This window comes from Mirounga leonina, unplaced genomic scaffold, assembly GCF_011800145.1.
Source record: "Mirounga leonina isolate KUSES-001 unplaced genomic scaffold, KU_Mleo_1.0 Mir_104, whole genome shotgun sequence".
In the NCBI taxonomy this organism is placed as follows: Eukaryota; Metazoa; Chordata; class Mammalia; order Carnivora; family Phocidae; genus Mirounga; species Mirounga leonina.
In genome coordinates this window covers 577,248-598,629 of record NW_023270231.1, presented here as the reverse complement: position 1 = coordinate 598,629, position 21,382 = coordinate 577,248, and the positions used below count along the sequence as shown (strand labels likewise).

The 21,382-nt window shown below is 39.8% G+C and overlaps 1 protein-coding gene across 4 annotated transcripts in view; it reads left to right on the top strand.

Moving 5' to 3' along the window:
- Positions 1 to 15,375, top strand: part of FAM114A2 (family with sequence similarity 114 member A2) — a 33,064-nt gene extending 17,689 nt beyond the window's left edge. For all 4 annotated transcript variants that reach the window (XM_035012724.1, XM_035012695.1, XM_035012705.1 and 1 more), the window contains exons 10-14: positions 5,582 to 5,704; positions 6,200 to 6,339; positions 7,970 to 8,042; positions 12,133 to 12,186; positions 14,046 to 15,375. In XM_035012724.1, the coding sequence (XP_034868615.1) occupies positions 5,582 to 5,704; positions 6,200 to 6,339; positions 7,970 to 8,042; positions 12,133 to 12,186; positions 14,046 to 14,147 (492 nt within the window). In that variant the 3' untranslated portion in view covers positions 14,148 to 15,375. The remainder of the gene's footprint in view (positions 1 to 5,581; positions 5,705 to 6,199; positions 6,340 to 7,969; positions 8,043 to 12,132; positions 12,187 to 14,045) is intronic.
- The last annotated feature ends 6,007 nt before the right edge of the window (positions 15,376 to 21,382 follow it).

The window sequence follows — 21,382 nt, the reverse complement described above, 5'->3', positions numbered from 1 at the left end:
TTGGAGTATTTCCTTATTTTCTGTCATAACAAGATATCATGGACTCACTTTGTACCTTCCATATGCCAGCCCTGGAATCAGCCATGTCTTCAAGGAGCCATAGTTCCTTTTTAGTAGTACAGGCTAAGATGTGGGTGCTAGGAGTGCTCTTCACTGCTGTGGTGTCTTTGCTTCTAGGCCCTGGGGGCAAAGCTAGGAAATGTACTCAGATAACACACCCCATATTTTACGTGTACACACATACATAAGTTGGAGATCATGAGTTTATCTTGGTAACTCCAATTTCAGTCCATCCCTACAGGGTTCTTCCTGCCTTGCCTTTCCTCATGACACGTTTGTACTCTCTTCTTCCACAGTAAGAACCCCATCCCCCAACATTAGCACATGTCCTTATTTCCTCAGTTCTGTAATGCATCTGAAATAGTTTCATTGCTTTGCCCATGCTACTATAAGACCAACCTATGGAAAGAATGTATGATTTATTTGCTTTCCCCCTTGTTAATTTAATTTTTGAATATGTAGAGTATTATCATTGTTTCTGAAAGTCAAAACTGTGTAATTCCCATCTGCTCCATTTTCTCTTTATTTATTTATTTGGTGCAAAGAGGTGATTTTATTAAAAGCACAGGAACAGGACCCGTGGGCAGAAAGAGCTGCACTGGGGTCATGAGGAGTGGCCCATTTATATACTTTCAAGTTGGGAGGGGAGTTAGGGCTAGTGTAAGTCTATAAGGAACTTTGGAAGCAAGGTTTCCAGGACCTTGAGGGGGCTAGCTGTTGTTGGGAAAAGGTCATTTATTACCGTCTAATAAAACCTTAGTCATGAGACCCTTCAGATGTATGTGGGCCGTATGCTTGGGGGATGATTACCAACATGTATCTTGGGGGGGTTTAGAGATAAAGGAAGTTTCCAAAGGAATTTTTATAAAGGTATCAGCGGGTGGAGTAGTCAGGCTAGGATTGCCTTTTGCCCTTAGCAAAGTATTAACATCGAGGCAGTTGAGTCCCTAGAGGAATGTCACTCTGCCTGTTTCAAGGACTTGTCAATGGGCTGTAGGTAGTAAGGAAATTTAATAATTTTTCTTCTGCCTTTGTTTTCCACATCATCCCCCCCTGAACAATTTGACCCTTAAATCTTTAAGGTTGCTGAGGGCAGAAGGTCTCATCTTCTGTAACTTTTTCTCCTTTTAAATATTAAACTTTCTTGCTTTCTGGCATGTCCTTGTGCTTTTTTTAGATAAAGTAAATATATTTTAAAGATAAGCAGATATATTTTCTGCTTATACAAAAGTTAACATACTGTGTATGTTCTTTAGCATTTTGCTTTATTCACTTAACCTTATGAATATGTATTTATAAATGTATCATAAGTTGTTTTTGTTTTTTTAAATGTGTATATCTTACCTCCCATCCTAAATCTTTTTTTTTTAAAGGCTTATTTATTTGAGAGAGAGAAGGAGAACGTGTACAGAGGGGAGGGGCAGAGGGAGAGAGAGAATCTCAAGCAGACTCCCCACTGAATGCGGAGCCTGACACAGGGCTGATCCCACAACCTGAGATCATGACCCGAGCCGAAATCAAGAGTTGGATCCTTAACTGACTGAGTCACCTGGGTGCCCCACCTTCCATCCTAAATCTTAAATTTCTTCAAGGCTGGATCTTTGCCTTATTGGCCCTTAAAATCCCAGATGTACATTTCTTACTTTGTGGTGTTGAGCAAGTTGGTTAACCTTTCTGCCTCAGTTCCTCTATCTGTGAGATAGGGATGATGTAGAGTTCTTGTGAAGAATTAATGTGTTAATACATACAAAACTTTTATGGAGTCCGTGGCTCATAGCAAATGTTCACCATTGATGGTTCTATCTATAGAAGTTCGCCCCATGTATTATACATTTAGGTATTTGATAAATATACATATGTCAAGTAACTTTTATTTTGCTAGGTGCTAGGGAAACAGTAATGAAAAAGACATAATTTGTGTACTCAAGGAAATCATAATAAGAAGTTATTTTAAAAAGGCAAGTAACCCCTTAGCTGTTTGGTAGTACTGGTCATTCTCTGAAAGCAGTCTTCACATTGTTTACATTTTGGGTGTTGAGTCATAAGAAGTAGAATAGTTAAAGGTCAGGGCCTGATTTTCCCCAAGGATTTATATGGAAGACTGTCATACAGGGGAAAAGCAATGAAGCAGGAGTCTGAGTACACAGTTCTGATTCTTATTCTGAAACATGTGATGTGGGCAAATCCCATTTCTTTTCTAGGCCTCATTTTATTTTTTTCCCCCAACTGATAAAAAATAAGTGGTTAGAGAAGTTAAACTCAAAGGTGCCTTTTAATTCCTAAGTCTCCAGGTCTCTCCAATGGGAAGTTCCAGACTGAATTCTGGGTGTGAGGCCTGGGTAGCATTGCTAACTTTTAAAAGATATGATAAATTACCTTGAGTTGGCACAGTATTCATAATGACTTCAGTTAATGTATTTATTACAGGAGTGGTCATTTTGAGTATGTCCTATGCCTACTAAAATATCTCCTTCAAGTATACTACATTTATGATATCAGTTTTTTTTCTCTTGAGTGGCTTTGTCTCTCCATTTTTCTGTCTTCTTTTAATCTGAGATAAATCAATCCCTGGTTTTTCTCTCATTTTATCTCTTCAAAGAAATTGCAGAGCATTTCACATACTATTTACACTGTTAGTCATCTGTTAGGATTCTTTCCAGCCTCATCTCTCACTGTTCTCTTCTCTCAAAATCTCACCACTCCAACCTCATCTTCTACCATGCTTCTCCCATATTGGTCTTCCTTCTGTTCCTTCAGTACACCCACCTGATTTCCCTCTACTTACAACTCTCATTGTCTAAATATTTGCACGGCTGATTCCTTTTAAACTTCAGATTTCAGCTCAAATTTCACTCTTCGAGACCCCTCCTGACCACCTAAGTCAAGCCTGCCTTCTCATCCAGTCCATACTCTCCATCTCTCCATTTTATTTTCTCATTTGTTTGTTGTCTTTCTGCACTAGAGTAAAGAAGAGCAGGACCATGGTTTATATTAGTCGCCACTGTATTCCCAGCACCTAGGACAGTATGTAGTAAATATTTTTAATGGATGAACTAATTAATAAATGCACCGTCTGCTCTGGTCTAACTAGTTGCTTCACAGTTTTCTCAGCACACTTTGAGTTTTCTTGTTTCCAGTCTTTTATATAGTTATTATTATTTTTTAATTTGAGAAGTTAATGCATAGGGAAATTATAGATCAGAGCCAGATTGTTCTTGAGGGTTTTTATGGGAGATCTTGTACCATAGGAGAAAGAACCTTGAAATGAATGTCTGGGTATATAGGTTCTGCTCTAGCTCATTCATGCTATAGCCTTGGGTATAGCCCCGTCTGTTCATTTTAAAGGCTCAACCCCAGTGCTATATATGTATTAAAACCTGTGATTCTCATTTCTCAACTGGAATTACTCTCATGGTCTTCTCTGGATTCCTATTGCTTAGTTACAGCTCTGAGCACATTCCATGTATATAAAGTTCCTCAAGTGGATGCCTTCATTTAATGACAATAAACCTTTTCTTAGAAGCCAGGACACTCAGAGTTGCAAATGACAGAAACTCCAGTCAGACTGGCTTAAGAAAAAAGGGGCATTCATTAGCTCAAGAAACTAGAAAATCAAGGGGCAAGATTGGCTACAGGCATGGTTATCTACCCAGGAACCCCACCCACCCTCTACCCCAATCCCCACGCCAATCTCTTGACTCTGCTTTTTTCTGTTTTGGCTTTATTCTTAGAGGATCTTTTCCTCATGGTGGTAGGATGACTACTGGCAACTTCAGGGTGACTTTTTTTCCCAATTGAGTAACTCCAACAGAAGGAGGGCTTCCCTTCCCAGTAATTTTATCAGATGTCCTGAGGCTGATGCCCATTGACCTGGGTTGGGGTCACTTTTCCATCCATGAAGTAATCACTGTATAGATAGGGGGATTAATATTCTTGGTAACTAAATCTGAAGTGTTTGCCAACCCTTGGATCCAGAGGGTGGAAGCAGTCCTACCCAAACCACATGAACTAAGAAAAATCTGGAACCTACTACCAAAAGAAAAGAGATACGGATACTGGCTAGGTAAAAACAGTAGGTGTCTTCTATAGTGTGCTAGGCACTGGGTGTGCAAATCCAAATAAGACATTCTGTAACTATCCTATAGCAATGTTTATGTAGGAGATAGGCACATTTAATTTCAGTGTCTTTTGGTAAGTACTAAGTTGAAGGGGTGCTCAGGGGACTGTGGACACACAGAAAAGGGTTGTTTAGGTGCCCAGTCTCCTGGAAGGTTTTTGAAAGTAACCCGGAAGAAACAATGTCTGGGTAGAGGATTGAAAGGAAATGAAGAGCTGCCTTTATTTAGAGCAAAGAAAAGGGTGGGGAAGGGCATTCTAACCTAAGGGAATAGCATGAACGAAGAACAGGCACATTATAGGTCATTATTATCAGTTCTTAAAATGGAAAGTGGTCAGAGATGAAGCTGGAGAAGTCAGTAGGGTCTAGGTCATGGGTACTTCTTCAGTCATGTAAAAGAACATGATCTGGTTGATGGGGAGCCATTGAAGGGAAGAGGAATGATCAGCCTATAAAATATCCTGATATGTATGTCCAGCAAGCAGTTTTCAGGAGAGGTCAGTGCTGGAAGTAAGGATTTAGGAGTTTGCATCAGGTAGAGAATACTTAAAATTATAGAAATAGGATGGGTTGAGGGAAGAGGAACTAGGGTGAGATAAGTAGAAAGCCAGGCTAGAACTCCAGGTGATGTTGGTGTTTAAGGGGCTGAAAAAGAAGGATCGATACATACAAGAGCCTGAGGAGGAATGCTTATAAGGGTGGAGGCAAGAATTGGAAGATGGTGGTATTATAAAAGTCAAAACCAGAAACAATTCAAAGGCCCATCATTGGGAGAATGGTAAATTATGGTATATGTATAAAATGGACTACTACACAGCAAGAAGTAAGAGTGAGCTACTGATACTTGCAGAAGCATGGATAAAACTAACAAACAGTATGTTCGGCATAAGAAGCCAGACACAAATTAGAATGGACTTAAGATTTCATTTTAGGACAGGTAAAATTAATTTACAGTGAGACAGAAGAATGGTTACCTTTGGGCAAGGGGAATGGTGACTTGGTTTGAGCAGTTATTGACTAGGAAGGGGCATGAGGGAACCTTCTCTTCTAGGGTGATGAAAATGTTCTGGATCTTGATCTAGGTTGCAGTTACAAAGGCATATACACATGTGAACATTTCTTGAATTGTGCTCTGAAGATTTGTGCACTTTATGTAAGTTACAATTTTCAAAAAGGCCAAAGGATTAGAGAATTTCAAGAAGGAATGAGTGGACAGGTGTTAGGTGTTGTCAAGAGAAGTAGTAAGGTAAGTAGATACATGTATGATAAATGTATGTTTGGGTGAGAACAAGAGTGCTGACTTACATGATGCTAGCATGTGCCTGGTAGGTGCACAATGCATACAGTCACCTTTTGGTGAGCTGAATTGAATTGTTGACGGGCAGTAATCTTTTTCTTATTTAGGCAAGAAATACTGCCTACGAATGGATCAGTACATCTCTGGCCAAGCCATTAGAAGAGAAGGAAGAAGGAGAAAAACAGTTGGAAACAGAAAAAACTGAGAAAATCAGTAAAAATTCAGTAGAGGTACCAAAGCAACTAAACTTTTTTTTCTTTTTTAACGGTGTGGAGATGTGGGTATCACGATCAGGGATGTAGGCACCTTCTGTTTTGTTGCATCACTACTCGTCATTTCAGCCTTGTAATCCAAGATTGTAGCAACCTTGTTCCAGACTGTAGGATGAAAGAAGGAGTGAAGAAAAAGAGACTAAGGGTTTGTGTGTGTTCTGTCATGAGGAAAGTTCCCAGAAGCCTGCTACAAGCCACTTTTTATCTAAATCTTTTGGCATGGTCACACCTGACTTTGGGGGAGCTTCTGTTTTTGTAGTTACGAGCCCAGCTGTAAAATGACATCCCTGCTGTGGTACAAGAGGAGGTTTATTGAAGGGCAGCCATTGGTCTCTGCTGCTTTCAAGATACCGAATCCTCCAGTATGAGAAAAGCAAGCTGACATCATGTCCCCTGGGCTAAAAAAAAAACCAAAAAACAAAACCCAGTGTCTTGTTTTGTTTTTCCTTTCAGGATATCCATGCATTTGCAATCCGGAGCCTAGCAGAACTGACTGCCTGCTCAATTGAACTGTTTCACAAAACAGCAGCTCTGGTTCTGCATGGCCAGAAGCAGGAAGTGACAGCTATAGAAAGGAGCAGAACTCTTTCCCAGTAAGTATAAAAGGGTATCTTTGTAAAGGATGCAAATTGCTCAGAGTTTTCTCAGCTTCCTTCCAAAGTTTTAAGAAACTTTCCTCTCAACAAGATGCTATTCACAGGTTAGAGGTTTGTTCATTTTGGGTTTTAGTTATTAAGTAGCCAAAGGGGTTGTTTCTTTTCATTGAGCCATAAGTCTACATTATAAATGTTTTTGTTAGCTGGTTGTTTTATTAATTGTTTTGTATTATTGATAATCTGAAAACAAGTTCTCAGATTATTGGTTTTAGTAAAAATAAAATTTTACATAAGTAAAAACAGAGTAGTTCTTTTTAAAAAAATTTTTTTTAAGATTTTATTTATTTGATAGAGAGCGAGCTCACAAACAGGGGGAGTGTCAGGCAGAGGGAGAGGGAGAAGCAGGCTCCCCACTAAATGGAGAGCCTGAGGCGGGGCTTGATCCCAGGACCCTGGGATCGTGACCTGAGCCGAAGGCAGAGGCTTAACTGACTGAGCCACCCAGGCGCCCCAAAACAGAGAATAGTTCTAAGAACCTCAGTTCTTAATAATGGTTATATTCATTATTGAGTGCTAATTATGTGCTAGGCACCATGCTAAGGGACTTAGGTATATCATTTCTAATTTTTACAATAACTCTAAAGGTAAGTGATTAGTCCTGCTTTAAAGAAAATGAGGAAACACAGACTCAAGAGAAATGAAATAATCTGCTCAGTTTGTGCAGACTGGGATTTAATCCCAGGCCAGGCTAAGTCCCCAAGCCCCCTTTCCCACCATATTGCTGATTTTGAATAAAAATTTCAAAAATAATAGAAAGTAGATAGTCACAAGAGAAAAAAAAAGGTCTGCTTTCTAAATAAATCTAATTAAATAATGAGAGTTTTCATTGGAAAAAAAATGTGTGGGCGTGTCTAATGTGTTAGGATTGGGAGGGGCCCTTGATGTTTTCCAGACCTCTTCTTCACCTCTTCACTGTTCTATAACATCCCACAACAGGGGGCTGGTTTTGTCTTCAATATCCTTAGGATGAGGAACTCACAACTTCACAGTAGCCTGTTCTTTGGAAAAGTGGCGATTTCCACTTTTCCACTTACATATCTGTGTTTATATGTACACATATACATGTATGTGTGTGTACAGTCGCTATATGTGTGTATAAATGCACATATATATAGTCTCCCCATTAATTATCAAGTGAGTTAGAATCCATGGAAACTGGGCCTTTGCTTGTTTACTGGTAAGTCTCCAGCACTTAGAACGGTACCTGGTACATAGACCAGTAAATATTGAATGAATGAATGCATATTTATTTTAACTACATTTGTGAATGGAATTTAGGATCTTTTAAGTTATTTCCCTTGATTTAACTTGAAAATCTAGTACTTGATAGAGGGTTATGCAGAAAAAATTTTTCCAAGGACTGAACCTCCTCTTTTTGTAGCGGGAATGTCTGCTCAAATGGGTCCCCAGATAGATTTGGGAGCTGATGAAGGCATATTTACTCCCTTAAAAAAAACTTTCTTCTTTCACATTTACTACCAGGAGTGATTTGTTTTCTTATAGTTGTTAAATATGCTTATTAAAAAAAAAGAAAGAAAAACAAAACTTTGCTCACTTCTTTTCCTAGGATGACAGTTGTGTTGTGTAAAGAGTTGTCTTCTCTGTCTAAAGAGTTCACCACCTGCCTAACAACTGCTGGGGTAAGAATTCTTGCCTTTTATTGGGCTACTGTCTGGTCTGTGGGCTTTTTTTTTTTTTAAGATTTTATTTATTTGACAGTGAGAGCGGGAACACAAGCAGGGGGAGTGGGAGAAGGAGAAGCAGGCTTCCCGCCGAGCAGGGAGCCCGATGCGGGGCTCGATCCCAGGACCCTGAGATCATGACCTGAGCCGAAGGAAGTCGCTTAACGACTGAGCCACCCAGGCTCTCCTGTTCTGTGGGCTTTTTTTAGAACAGCTCTATGAATATAAAGTTTTCGTACCATAAAATTTTCCCATTTCAAATGTACCATTCAGTGATTTTTAGTATATTTACAGAGTTGTGCAACCATGACCATAAACTAATTTTGGACAGTTTTCATCATCCCCCAGAAAACCTCATACCATTAGCAGTCACTCCCATTCCCTTCTACCCCACACTCTCCTAGCGCTAAATAACACTAATCTGCTTTCCGTCTATAGATTTGCCTATTCTGGACATTTCATATATATGGTGTCATACAACATGTGATATTTTGTGTCTGATTTCTTTCAGTTAGTCTAATGTTTTTCAGGTTCATCCACATTGTAGCATTATCAGTACTTACTTTGATTACCAAATAATAATCTTTTATGGACATATACCACATATACCACATTTTTCTGTTCATCAGTTCATAGACATTTGGATTGTTTCCATTTTTCAGCTATAATGAATAATGTTGCTACAAACATGCATGTGTGTTTTCATTTCTTTTGGGTGGATAGGTAGGAGTGGAATTGCTGGGTCATATGGGTGATATGGGCCATTGAAGAACTGCCGAACTTTTACAAAGTGGCTGTACCATTTTACATTCTTGCCAGCAGTGTATGAAAGTTCCAGTTTCTCCACATTCTCATCAACATTTGCTATTCTCCATTGTTTTTTGTTTTGTTTTTAAATTGTAGCCGTCCTAATAGGTATGAAGTGGTATCTCATTGCAGCTTTTATTTGCATTTCCCTGATGGCTAATGATGTTGAACTTCTTTTTATGTACTGTCGGCCATTTTTATGTCTTCTTTAGAGAAATGTCTTTAAGAAATTTAAGAAATTTCTGGGTGCCTGGGTGGCTCAGTTGGTTAAGCGACTGCCTTCGGCTCAGGTCATGATCCTGGAGTCCCTGGATCGAGTCCCGCATCGGGCTCCCTGCTCAGCAGGGAGTCTGCTTCTCCCTCTAACCCTCTTCCCTCTCATGCTCTCTGTCTCTCATTCTCTCTCTCTCAAATAAATAAATAAAATCTTTAAAAAAAAAAAAAAGAAATTTAAGAAATGTCTTAATGTCTTGCAAGTTTTGCCTACTTCTAAATTGGGTTTTTTAAAAAATTATTTTATAAATTGGGTTATTTCATTATTTATCTTTTGTCATTTATTATTTTAATTATTTGCCTTTTTATTACTGTTACTGAGTTGTAAAAATGCTTTATATATTCTGGCTACAAGTTCATGTACATGGTATGCACATATTTTCTCCTAGGCCATGGGTTGTTTTTTTGCTTTCTTGATAGTGTTTCTCCACAAAAGTTTTTAATATTGATGAAGTCCAGTTTGTCACTGTTCTCTGTTATCACTGTTCAGTACTTTTGGTATTATATCTAAAGAATCATTGCCTAACCCAAGATCATGAAGATTTATTCCTGTGTTTTCTTCTAAGAGTTTTGTTGTAGCTCTTACATGTATGTCTATGATCCATTTTGAGTTAATTTTTTATGTAGGGTGTGTGTGGGTTACACCATTCTTTTGCATGTGGATATCTAGTCGTCTCAGCACCATTTGTTGAAAAGCATTTCCCTACTGAATTGTCTTGGCCCTTTTGTCAAAAACAACCATAGATATACAGGTTTATTTCTGGACTCTCATTTCTATTTTACTGTTTTTTTTTTTAAAGATTTTATTTATTTATTTGAGAGAGAATAACATAGAGATAGCATGAGAGGGGGGAGGGTCAGAGGGAGAAGCAGACTCCCTGCTGAGCAGGGAGCCTGATGTGGGACTCGATCCCAGGACTCCAGGATCATGACCTGAGCCGAAGGCAGCCGCTTAACCAACTGAGCCACCCAGGCGCCCCCTATTTTACTGGTTTTACGTGTGTGTATCCTTATGCCAGTGCCATATTGTCTTGATTACTGTAGCTTTGTAGTAAGTTTTGAAATTAAGATGTGTAAATCTTCCAACTTGGTTCTTCTTTTTTCAGGATCTTTTATCTATGCCCTATGCATTTTCATGTGAATTTTAGCATCAGCTTGTCTGTGTTGAGCTGATTTTTGCAACTTATTTTTGTTTTCTCTTTTTATGAAGTTTGCAGTATATTTTGTGCTACTCTTTGATACCTGTACGGGAAATGTAGACCTTGATAAAATAAAAACCCCAAAGTTTGGCTCTAGTTTTAAGGAGCAACGCCTTACTTAGACTGTGACAATCCTTATACTTTGCACTTGCAAATCAGGAGGAGAGTTGTAATTAAAACAGAGTTTGGGGCGCCTGGGTGGCTCAGTCGTTAAGCGCCTGCCTTTGGCTCAGATCATGATCCCAGGGTCCTGGGATCGAGCCCCGCATCGGGCTCCATGCTCTGCGGAAGCCTGCTTCTCCCTCTCCCACTCCCCTTGCTTGTGTTCCTGCTCTCGCTCTCTCTCTCTGTCAAATAAATAAAATCTTTAAAAAAAAAAAAGATGTTTTGTTTTCTTTTTAAAGGAATTGTAAAAATTTACTGAAGGTGTATGAACTATAGAACATGATCAGAAATAAGTGACCATGGATTAGGATAAAATCAAGGGCTTTTTAAATGAGCAAATAAAAATCACTTTGTAGTAAAACCAAATTCGTAAGTACAGAGAACAGATTGGTGATTGCCAGTGGTGGGGGAGTGAAGGATGGCCTAAATAGGTGAGGGGGATTAAAAGTTATAAACTTCCAGTTATAAATAAGTTATGGGGATGTAATGTACAGTGTAGTGATTATAGTTAATAATTCTGTATTGCATATTTGAAAGTTGCTAAGAGAGTAGATCTTGAAACTTCTCATCACAAGAAAAGAATTTTTGTAACTGTGTATGGTGACACATGTTATCTAGACTTATTGTGATCATTTTATAGTTTACGTAGATACCAAATCTTGTTGTATACCTGAAACTAGTATGGTTTGTATGTTAATTATACCTCAATTTAAAAAAATCACTTTGTAATAAGTATATAAGTGTCCGGTGTGGCAGCAAATTCTGGGCCCTTAAACTTATTTAAAAGTGTAGCCCAAATTAATTTTTTTTTTTTTAAAGATTTTATTTATTTATTTGACAGAGAGAGACACAGCGAGAGAGGGAACACAAGCAGGGGGAGTGGGAGAGGGAGAAGCAGGCTTCCCACTGAGCAGGGAGCCCGATGCGGGGCTCGATCCCAGGACCCTGGGATCATGACCTGAGCCGAAGGCAGGCGCTTAACGACTGAGCCACCCAGCCGCCCCAAATTAATTTTTTTTTACTTTGAGTTTAGATTATTCCTGTAAGGGATAATCCTGGAATTACCTCTTTTCCCCTTAATATTGTCTTTAAAAGAGCTTCTGGGATTCCTGAAGTTAATCTTCTGAGGCCAAATCTTTCCATGTGTTTCATAAAGATACTTTAACCCAGCAAGTGAACTATGAAGTGCTAACACATGGGAGTTATAAATTTCCATGATTTATTTCCATGTTTTTCAAACAGCCCATCTTAAAAACCATTGAGTATTTTGAGCACATGTTCCATATCTGCATATTCTGTTTTAAAATTGTTCTAAAGTTTCGGGTCATGTGTATCATTTCTACCCCCCCTTCCAAAATGAAGATACTTTTTAAAGTCAATAAAAAACCATAAAGGAATACACTGTCAATTGGACAGCACAGGAGGATATAAAGAATGAAATTTAAAACACTTCGAGAGATGATATTTTGCTCTTTCTCAGTCCCGACCTTTTCTATATTTAAATTATGTGCGAGGTGGGGGGAGGTGGTGTGTGTGTGTGTGTGTCAAAGTGGGATCACACTCTGCCTACTGGTGCTCACTTAACAGTGTGTCTTTTATTCTAGGTCAAAGAAAAGGCAGACATCCTTAATCCCCTAATCACTGCAGTATTTCTAGAGGTTAGTAGTTAATTGTTTGTAAGTCTCTAACTTTTAGGGTATTATGTATTATTAATGAGCTCTTCTTCAGTCTTTTGTTTTTGTTTTTGTTTTTCACCAGATTGTTAGTTTAGTCATACTGATGCAGGTATGACCAAAATGGTGTGTAGTTGATGCAAATTCCCTGTTCATTATTACAAAGCGTAATGATGAAGCTGCTGCGTGAAGTGCAGACCAGCAGTAGGCTGTCAGTAGTTAGTACTATCCACTGGCACCTGATGGACGATCCTTAGTAATGAAACACCTTCTGGAGACCATGGGTAAACTTGCAGGGCTGAAAATTACAAACAGGTGAACACTGCTTCTGAAAGGACTGAAGTTTATACAGGGGAGATTTGTTACAAAACAAGACTAAACATTTTGTTGTATCATTTCCTTGCCAAGAAATTTGGTTTGTTTTGTCAAAGGTATCTGTATTTGTAGAATCCTCATCAGTCCATTAGATCTAAGGAGGTAAGTGGTTTAAGTCCATGGAAAATGGGGATGTAAGAGGATCACATGATCGATTATATTGCCTCCTTGTGTGACACTTTCTGCATTCCATATTTTAAAAAACTCTGTCTTGTCAATTGTGCAGACAATTTAGATGTTTGGTGATATGTTTAAAATATATGTAAGTCAGAGGAGATAATTGGTTAGGTTTTAAATATGAATTGAAAAAAATTTTTAACTATTGGACTGTTACTTCTTTAGTTTTAAATTCTTTTAAAATTATCACCAAGGAAATGCCTTTAATTCCTTACCTGCACAGTTTCCCTTGAATATCAGGGTAATTATTCTGATAATTAACACTTAGTGTTTTTAAAAGTCTGTGATTTGGTAGATGGCAGAGTGGTATAGTCAGAACTTTACAAACCAGGAGGCTCATCCTGTCCTGGATCTCCCCTTATTTGCTGTATGGCCCCGGACTAGGCATTACCTTCTTGACAATCTCATTATCTTGACAATCTCATTTGCTGTATGACCCCGGACTAGGCATTACTTTCTTGACAATCTCATAAGAGATTTAACTAGATGATCTCTGAGGTCTCTTTTGGTTGGAAAATTTGGCAGCAAATGTCACATTAAATTTTAAATAGGAGTACATGCTATAGATAAATCCAAAAAAGGTAAAGTCACTTAATAGGTTTTCCTTATTGCTATTTGGATTTGGTTGTTCTTGATTACATATTTGAAACACTCTTGTCCTTGAAATTACATGTTTTTATCTTAATGTAATGAACTCTCTATTTTTCTTCTGGAAGATCAGAACTTGTTAGATATAAATGAAGTCTGGAAAACTCTGAGCATCGTGATTCCATGATGCTTCTCATAAATATGTCTGTTGTACCAGATAGAAATATATCTATACTTACCATCTTTGAAAGCAGTTTTCCTTGTTCGTATTTGTAGTCCCTGTCTTGTATTCACTAATTGTATTGAGTCCATGGAAGAAGAGCTGTCCTAATGGACTGAAAATCCTATTGATGTAAGATTCATAGCCTTCTAAAGTCCTTTGAGTAATTGACTAAAATGTTGTGACAGAACCTACCCATTTAGTAGAGGAATAAATAAGCTTCAAATGCCGAATTCGAGCAGGATGTCAAAGAACAGCTTCCATTTCTGACGGGCAAGTTGGACAAAAATGCTGATATTCTTTTTTGGTACTGTCATATCTTAAGAGCTAGATCGTTCTTTCCTCTCTAAATTTAACTAACATGCTTTTGTTTGCCAGGCTACAGATTCAGTTAGATTGTACAAGTTAATCTGTTTTTTTGTTTCTTTTAGCATATTTTCTCTTTTAAGTGACTGTGATATTTTCTTTTTTTCAATCTTGACAGGCCTCAAACAGTGCTTCCTATATTCAGGATGCCTTTCAGCTGCTCTTACCTGTGCTGGAGATCTCTCTCATTGAGAATAAAACTGAATTGCCAGAGGCATGAGCTGCAGGCCCAGGGCCTTTGTTAGAACATTGAAGAACAGAGAAGATTCAACCCAAAACTTGTGACAGCCAAGAAATGCACTCTCTTTTGGGTACGCCTGAAGAAGTGAAGGAGAAAGGATTATTTTAGTATATAAAATTTAGGCAGGAGAGCAGGTTTAAATGAGGTTTGTTGCATTCGCTGCTTGGCTGAATTATTCAGGTCTTCACATTGCCCTTCCAAGTTGTTAGAATTATTAAATTATTTGAGAAGAAACTTTTATAGAAAGTTCAAGAATAATAGCTCTAGATAAAGGTTAATGGGATACTCAGGCAAAAATATTGGTCTTTCTTGGACATGATGCAGAACACTGTTTTGTTATGGTTCCATATGATTTTGTAGCCCACTGATATAATCGGTTGTGGGGGAAGCAAGAGAGAAACAACTTAATTTAGTATTCTAGAATTCCTGTGCTTGATCTATTGATGCCATGACCTTTCTCCTTTCTGTAATAAAATCTGTGGCTTTAAGGAAACAGTATGTAGAAACTGTAATGATTACCTAAATTCTTTGGACTTGGTTAGAAAGTTTCATGTGCTCTTTCATTCTCAGTGAATATTTGGCATGAAGGAGGAACATCTGAAATGTACTCGAAGCCACATGAATTAACTACAGCAAAGTGCCCTTTGGCTTCAAATTGTTCTCCTACCCTAAGGTGACAAGTTTCAAGTTGTAGTTGAACCCCACTCAACTGGGTTCCAGACCAACAAGTGCAACTTAGAGAAACAGTTTCGTGTTGGCAGGTATCCGAGTCTCTCCAGGATGTTTTTCATGCATACCTTAGGTGCAGGATAAATTCTGTAATAGCCAGCTCCAAAGGAGTATTGGAGCTCTTTTAGTGATGGGGTTTTTGTTATTTGAATATTGTTGAAGGGGATTATAGTCCCATAGAAATCATTTATAACAGGATTTAACCTGAAAGACACAATATGTTTTTCCTTATTCTTTTTTGTTTTGTTTTAATGTATTCCTTAGCATGTTTATAAATATAACTTTTATCCTTTAAATCTTAAGCCTTCTTTTGCTCTCTTCAACAATGTAAGAGGCTAATAAGGTGTTATCTTCCGAAAAGTTGTTTGGTATCCACTCTTTTTAAAAAAAATTCTCCAACTTTGTGGTTGGAGGTAACTTTGTGAGCTCTACCATTCATCTTCTAAAACCTTTAAATAAAATGTAATAATTATATCAATTGATCCTTTCACTTACTTTTCCAAACATAAGCCCCAATATCTTTTTCAGACCAAAGAAATAGCAAAGCAAAGCTCTTAACAGTGATCTCAACACTATTTCTATGTAATTGCCTTATTTGGGGGTAGGGGGCAGTTTGTAAGAAGGAGGAAATAAATAGATTTGGGCTAAAAAGGTATCCCATTAGCACTAAAATGCTACTCTGCTTATATTCTAATACGATCAGAAAACTTTTTGAACATTTCTTTTTTAAGATAAATCTCACCCTTCCCAAAGTGAGTAATTCTGAATTTTCAGAGAAAACAGTTGCCTGTGGTTACTAAAGATGGTGTAGCCAGTCTTGATTTGTTGCCTCAAGCCCAGTTGCTGGGTCTGAACCTGGCTTAGGAGCTGCTCACACTGCCTACCACATGTTCAGACACTTGTACAATGGTGGTTTGCAGTTTTTACTTTTCAATCTAGAAACATAGCTAAGGTTTTTCTTTTTTTTTTTTTTTTTTAAAGATTTTTTATTATTTGACAGAGAGAGACATAGCGAGAGAGGGAAAACAAGCAGAGGGAATGGGAGAGGGAGAAGCAGGCTTCCCGCGGAGCGGGGAGCCCGATGCGGGGCTTGATCCCAGGATCCTGGGATCATGACCTGAGCTGAAGGCAGACGCTTAACGACTGAGCCACCCAGGAGCCCCCAGGTTTTTCTTTCAAAAAGAGGGATATAGATATGGGGGACAGAACAGTGACTCTTTATGCACCTATCCAGATTGCAACCCTGAATATGACCAGTTTTAGATTAGATCTTACAAAAGGCACATGTGACTCACTGCCTCTTTTTTCTTACTTATCCCCCTCGTCAGCTTCCCCCACCCACCCAAATGTCTTTTAATGGATTTAGGAGACCATCAGTGAAACAGTGATGAAAGGACCAATTAATTCCAAGTAACAATTGCCTACCTTTCACCTAAAATATAATGAAAAAGAACGAATGTTCCTTGATCGAGGAGAGAGAGAGATAAGAGCATAAAAATTCGTTGGCAGGTTGAGAAGGTAAATTCAGGGGATACTTTGGAACTTATTGGATTATGGCGATGATTTTTGGATGGTGTGTGCTTCATCCTGTTTGGGGTGGGTACAGGATGTAATTTCTTGATGATACCTCGTCTTTTGGTGCTATTTCTTTTTAAATTTTCTCATGTCTTTTACTGCTATGTCCTCGTATGTGCTACACTACCCCCCTTCCCAATTCACTTAACACCTTATTGGTAAAATGTTCAGTTATTACTGGGGAAAGATGCTTCTCTTTCTACTATTGGGATCTTTAAAGGCTGTGATTAAGAGACTTCATTAATTTGGTCTAAAACAATAGAAACATCTACAAACTAATTCTTGTTTATTCTTTATATAATGCCTTGCAGATGTGTTAAGGACAAGCTACTTGCTTTTGATAGGTTTTTTTAAGGCACAGACACCTGAATTCACAGGCTTGTGAAATGTGAATCTGCAATCCATGTAGCTGGCATTCACAGGAGTCTGAAATCAGTGTGATGCACAAATGTGGATTTTTCTAGGCCTATAATCAGGAAACAAGGCCTTGTCCTACCCCGAGTGAGGACCCTCTCTTCCCTACGTGTTTTTATCTAAAGACCTATTTGAAGGAGAGATGTTTATAAATAGCTATTGATATCATTATTTGAGAAATAGACATCTTTATTTCTAGATGTATTCTGAGTTTTAAGGGTGGGTCTTCAGGTTGGAAAAACCCAGATTAAAACGGGGGGCCCTCAGTAAGCATGGTATTTCACAGATGTCAAAGATTGAAATCTCTTTATGTCTTACCAATGTAATGTGATGTTCATTTTCATAAAAGACTTAAAATGAAGCATTTGAGAAATGAAGTTCTAAAAATAACAAACCTTAACTAATGTGTCATCAAGGTCTCTGGCTAATACATGAGGAGAATTTTGAAAACTTGCCCAGTAATATCATTTTCCAGCTGCACCCTGATATTCCACAAGCACCATGACTCATTTCCCCATTTTACTTGCAGCCCGTGTTACCACTTTCTTGCTTGTGATTACATCGTCTGGCCAAACCCCAAAGTCCCTTCATGTCTAGCTGTCACTTCCGCCGTCAACTCTTTAGGAAATTTTTTAACAATTGAAATATTCTCTGAACTCTTTTGTCTGTAAGCTCATGCTGGTGCCACTCTCTGAACAATGTCTGCCTTTTAGCTGCAGAGCTCTCCAAGAAAGGGAGTGAGGCAGAGGCTCTGTTGAAATGAATTGTGGCTGAGTTGGATGGACAGGTCTCAAATCTAGTTGTAACTGTTGGGTCAGTTCAGCTTCGCAAATGTTTGCCAAATGAATCCATCAAAACTCTCAAATCACTACTTTCGGTGGCTTGTGTCTTAAGAGACCAGTTTTTGCCATTTATATAAAAGTGCAGAATGATCTATTGTTCATCAACTACCAGTAGTTAAAAAGAGGAAACTAACATGTGTGGAGCAGCTTGAGGACCAGGCTCCACAGATCACACTTTTCTTTGTAATCGTCACAGCTGCTGTGCGGGGCTGGGCTGTGGCACCCTAGCGTGTGGGCCTGCAGGATGGCGTAGAAGTTAGGAGCAAAGGCAGACTCAGAAATGGACCTCAGCTCCCTCACATTCCAGCCTTGTGATCATGAGCAGGTGACTTAATCCCTTAAACTGCAGTTTTGTCATCTGTGAAATCGATCTCGAACAGCACTTGTATTATAATCCCTGATAGGATTAAATAAAATGATCTGTTTGAAGGGCTTAGAAGAGCACCTGCCAAGTGGCAATATGTGCTTGATGCTTACTAGCCGGACACGGCTCTGAACGTTTTACATGGACTAATTTAATCCTCACAACTCCATGAGAGAGGCACTGTTAGCATGCCCATTTACAGAAGAGAAAACTGAGGCACAGAGGTTAAATAACTTGCCTGGGGTCGCATAGTCAACAAGTGGTAGAGTCAGGATGCAAACCCAGGCAGCGTGGCACCTGAGTTCGGCTTTTAGCTATGACATCACGCCACCGTAACGACTATTAGCTCCTTTGTTACGATGGTTATGAAACAGTCCCAGAGGGCTCAGTGACTTGCCCCACATTTCACAACTCTGAGTGGCAGAGCCCCTGCAGTGTGAGCCCAGGTTGTCTGGCTCCCAAACTCACATTTGTTCTATTTTATTTTTTAAGGGGAAAGTCTTGGAGGTTCCTGTCTAGTGATAAATATCTGTAGGGGAGCATCTGGGCACATTATCCAAAGCCACTAGGAGTTGGCGTAGAAAGGATGGTGTGGTGACAAGTCACGTTTGCCACAGCAGGAACAAGATCTCCGTGAAGTAAGAGCATCTGTATCAATTAGCAATTAAGAAGGAGAGAGGAGTACACGAATGTTTGTAGCAGCCTTATTTGTAACAGCCCAAACTGGAAACCATGCGGATAGCCTTCAGTGGGTGAGTGCTTAGACAGTGGTACATCCACACCATGGGTAACTACTCAGACATTAAAAGGAATAAACTATTGATTCATGCAGGAACTTGGGTGAATCTCAAGGGAATTATGCTGAATAAAACAATCCCCAAAGGTTACATACTATATATTCCATTCATACAACATTGAAATGACAGATTTATAGAAATGGAGACCAATTAATAGTTGCCAGGGGTGAGGAATAGGGATGGGGGAGGAGATAGGTTAAGTGTGGCTTTAAAAGGGCACTAGGAGGGATTCTTGTTGTGATGGAGTACCTTAACCGTGGTGGACACGTGGACCTACTTGTGTGATAAAGTGTACAGAATTTTAAGTGCGCGCGTGCGCGCACACACACAGACAAATAAGTACAAGAAAAACTGAAGAATCTGATCAACGTATTGTTGTCAATATCCCAATTGTAAAATTTAATTTTAGTTTTACAAGATGTTACCGTTGGGGGAAATTGGGTAAATGATATGCAGGATCTCTCTGTTATAATTGCATGTAAATCTACAATGATCTCAATAACTATTACAATTAAAAATAGAGGGAGGGGTGCCTCAGTGGCATACTCAGTTAAGTGTCTGACTCTTGATTTCGGCTCAGGTCGTGATCTCAGGGTGCTGGGATCCAGCTCTGCGTTGGGCTCCGCACTCAGCATGGAGTTTGCTTAGGATTTTCTCTTCTCCCTTTGCCCTTCTCCCCCTCTCAAATCAATCAATAAATAAATAAATCTTGGAGGTGGGGAGGAAGGAGAGAGCTTTGTGCCAAGGGAGTTAAGGAGTCCAAAAATCTTGTCCACTGTCTGGATTTAACAAAGATCTAGGGGCCTCTTATGTGAATGTCCCTATCGCAGACACTTGGAAGCAAGGATGTTGGCAAATGTGGCTCTGTCAGGCTCCTCTCCATAAGCAGGCACTTTAGTAGCAGGTTTTAGGCTGCCCTAAAGGCCAAAGTGGAAGAGAAATATCAAGATCCAAAGTGAGAGGAAAGAGAATACACAGTAGCAACAATCACAGATAAATACTGCTAAGGTTTTTTTCCTTCTGCATTTCTAAGTCTTGAGGATCAGAGGAGGAGACCTTTGGAGTTGTTCTTGGTTCTCCTGTATCATCAAGGTTTGCGTGGCGTACAAAGGGGGCTGCTCAAATGGAATTGGGATGAGGGAACATTGCCACCTAGTGTGACAACCCCTCGATTGTCAGTGGCCATTTAAAATCCACTTTCAGCTTGTCATCCTTTCCCTGCTCATCTCTCTCCCTGAGAAGGCAGAATAGCAAAATGTTTAAGGGCAAGGGTGAAGCTCTGCAGCTAGACAGCTTCAGTTCATGTCCCCTCTCTACCTCTTCCTGGCTGGAGGACATGGGGAGTTGGTCCACCTCTCTGTACCTTGGTTTCATGATCTGTCCAATGGAGATGGCAGCTGCCTCACAGGATTGAATAAGGTAACAAACACATGTGCTGGGCACAGAGCCTGGCCACGGTAATCACTCCATACATGTTAGTTCAATGATGACTCTAAGATGTCAGGCTCCAAAAGCTTCTTCATATTCTGCAAGCCAAAATTCCTTCCTTCCTTCCTTCCTTCCTTCCTTCCTTCCTTCCTTCCTTCCTTCCTTCCTCCCTCCCTCCCTCCCTCCCTCCCTCCCTCCCTCCCTCCCTCTCCCGCTTATGAGCAAGCGATGTGGGGGAAGGGGACTGGGGGGGAGGGGCACAGGGAGAGGGAGAAGACTCCACGTGCAACATGGGGCTCAATCTCACGACCCTGAGATCACAACCCGAACTGAAATCAAAGAGTTGGATGCCCCAAGCCAGATTTGTTTCTGTGTTCATGGTGAGACTCTGGGGCCTCTTGGAGGCTGAGAGCAGAGAAACTGGGCTTCTTGTCTTAGTCCTTTGGCATTTCTTTGGGTCTCCGTTTTCTCACCCATAAGATGGGAATAATAACATCTGCCTGTGTTTGCCTCATGGCATCTTGTACACGTGTTAAGATAATGTATATGATAGCACTTTAAGGAAAACATAGGCCTAGAATGTTAAAAGATATTGCGGAGTAAAAGCTTACTACTCTGAGCCTGTGTGGTGTAAGCAGCATCTAGCCCTGGGAGCGAGGATTGCTGTGGAGCAGAGTACCGGTGCAGCATCTGCTCCCCAAGCGCCCCCGCCCCCAGGCCGTCCCCACCGCGGTCACGTGTCCTAGTCACAGAATCCCGAGTTTCTGGTTTGGGAGTGTGAGACCCAACAGCAGGAGTGGAGTATGGTTGTGGGGTGACGAAAACCCGTGACCAGCTTCGTTCTAGCCACCCCTACCAGTGTGAACCTGCTAGATTCTGCCTATTTCCTTCATCCTGGAGTCAAAATTGTGGGTTGGGCTTCATTTCTCCACCGCTTTGTGACTAATGAGCTCCGCTTAGAGAGTTACTTTCGAGTATGGCAGGAAGGGGTCTGAATCCTGAACATCTGGAGCATCTGGAGGCCCAGCGATATTCCTCTGCATACTGGGTTTCTCTTAGGGCTTT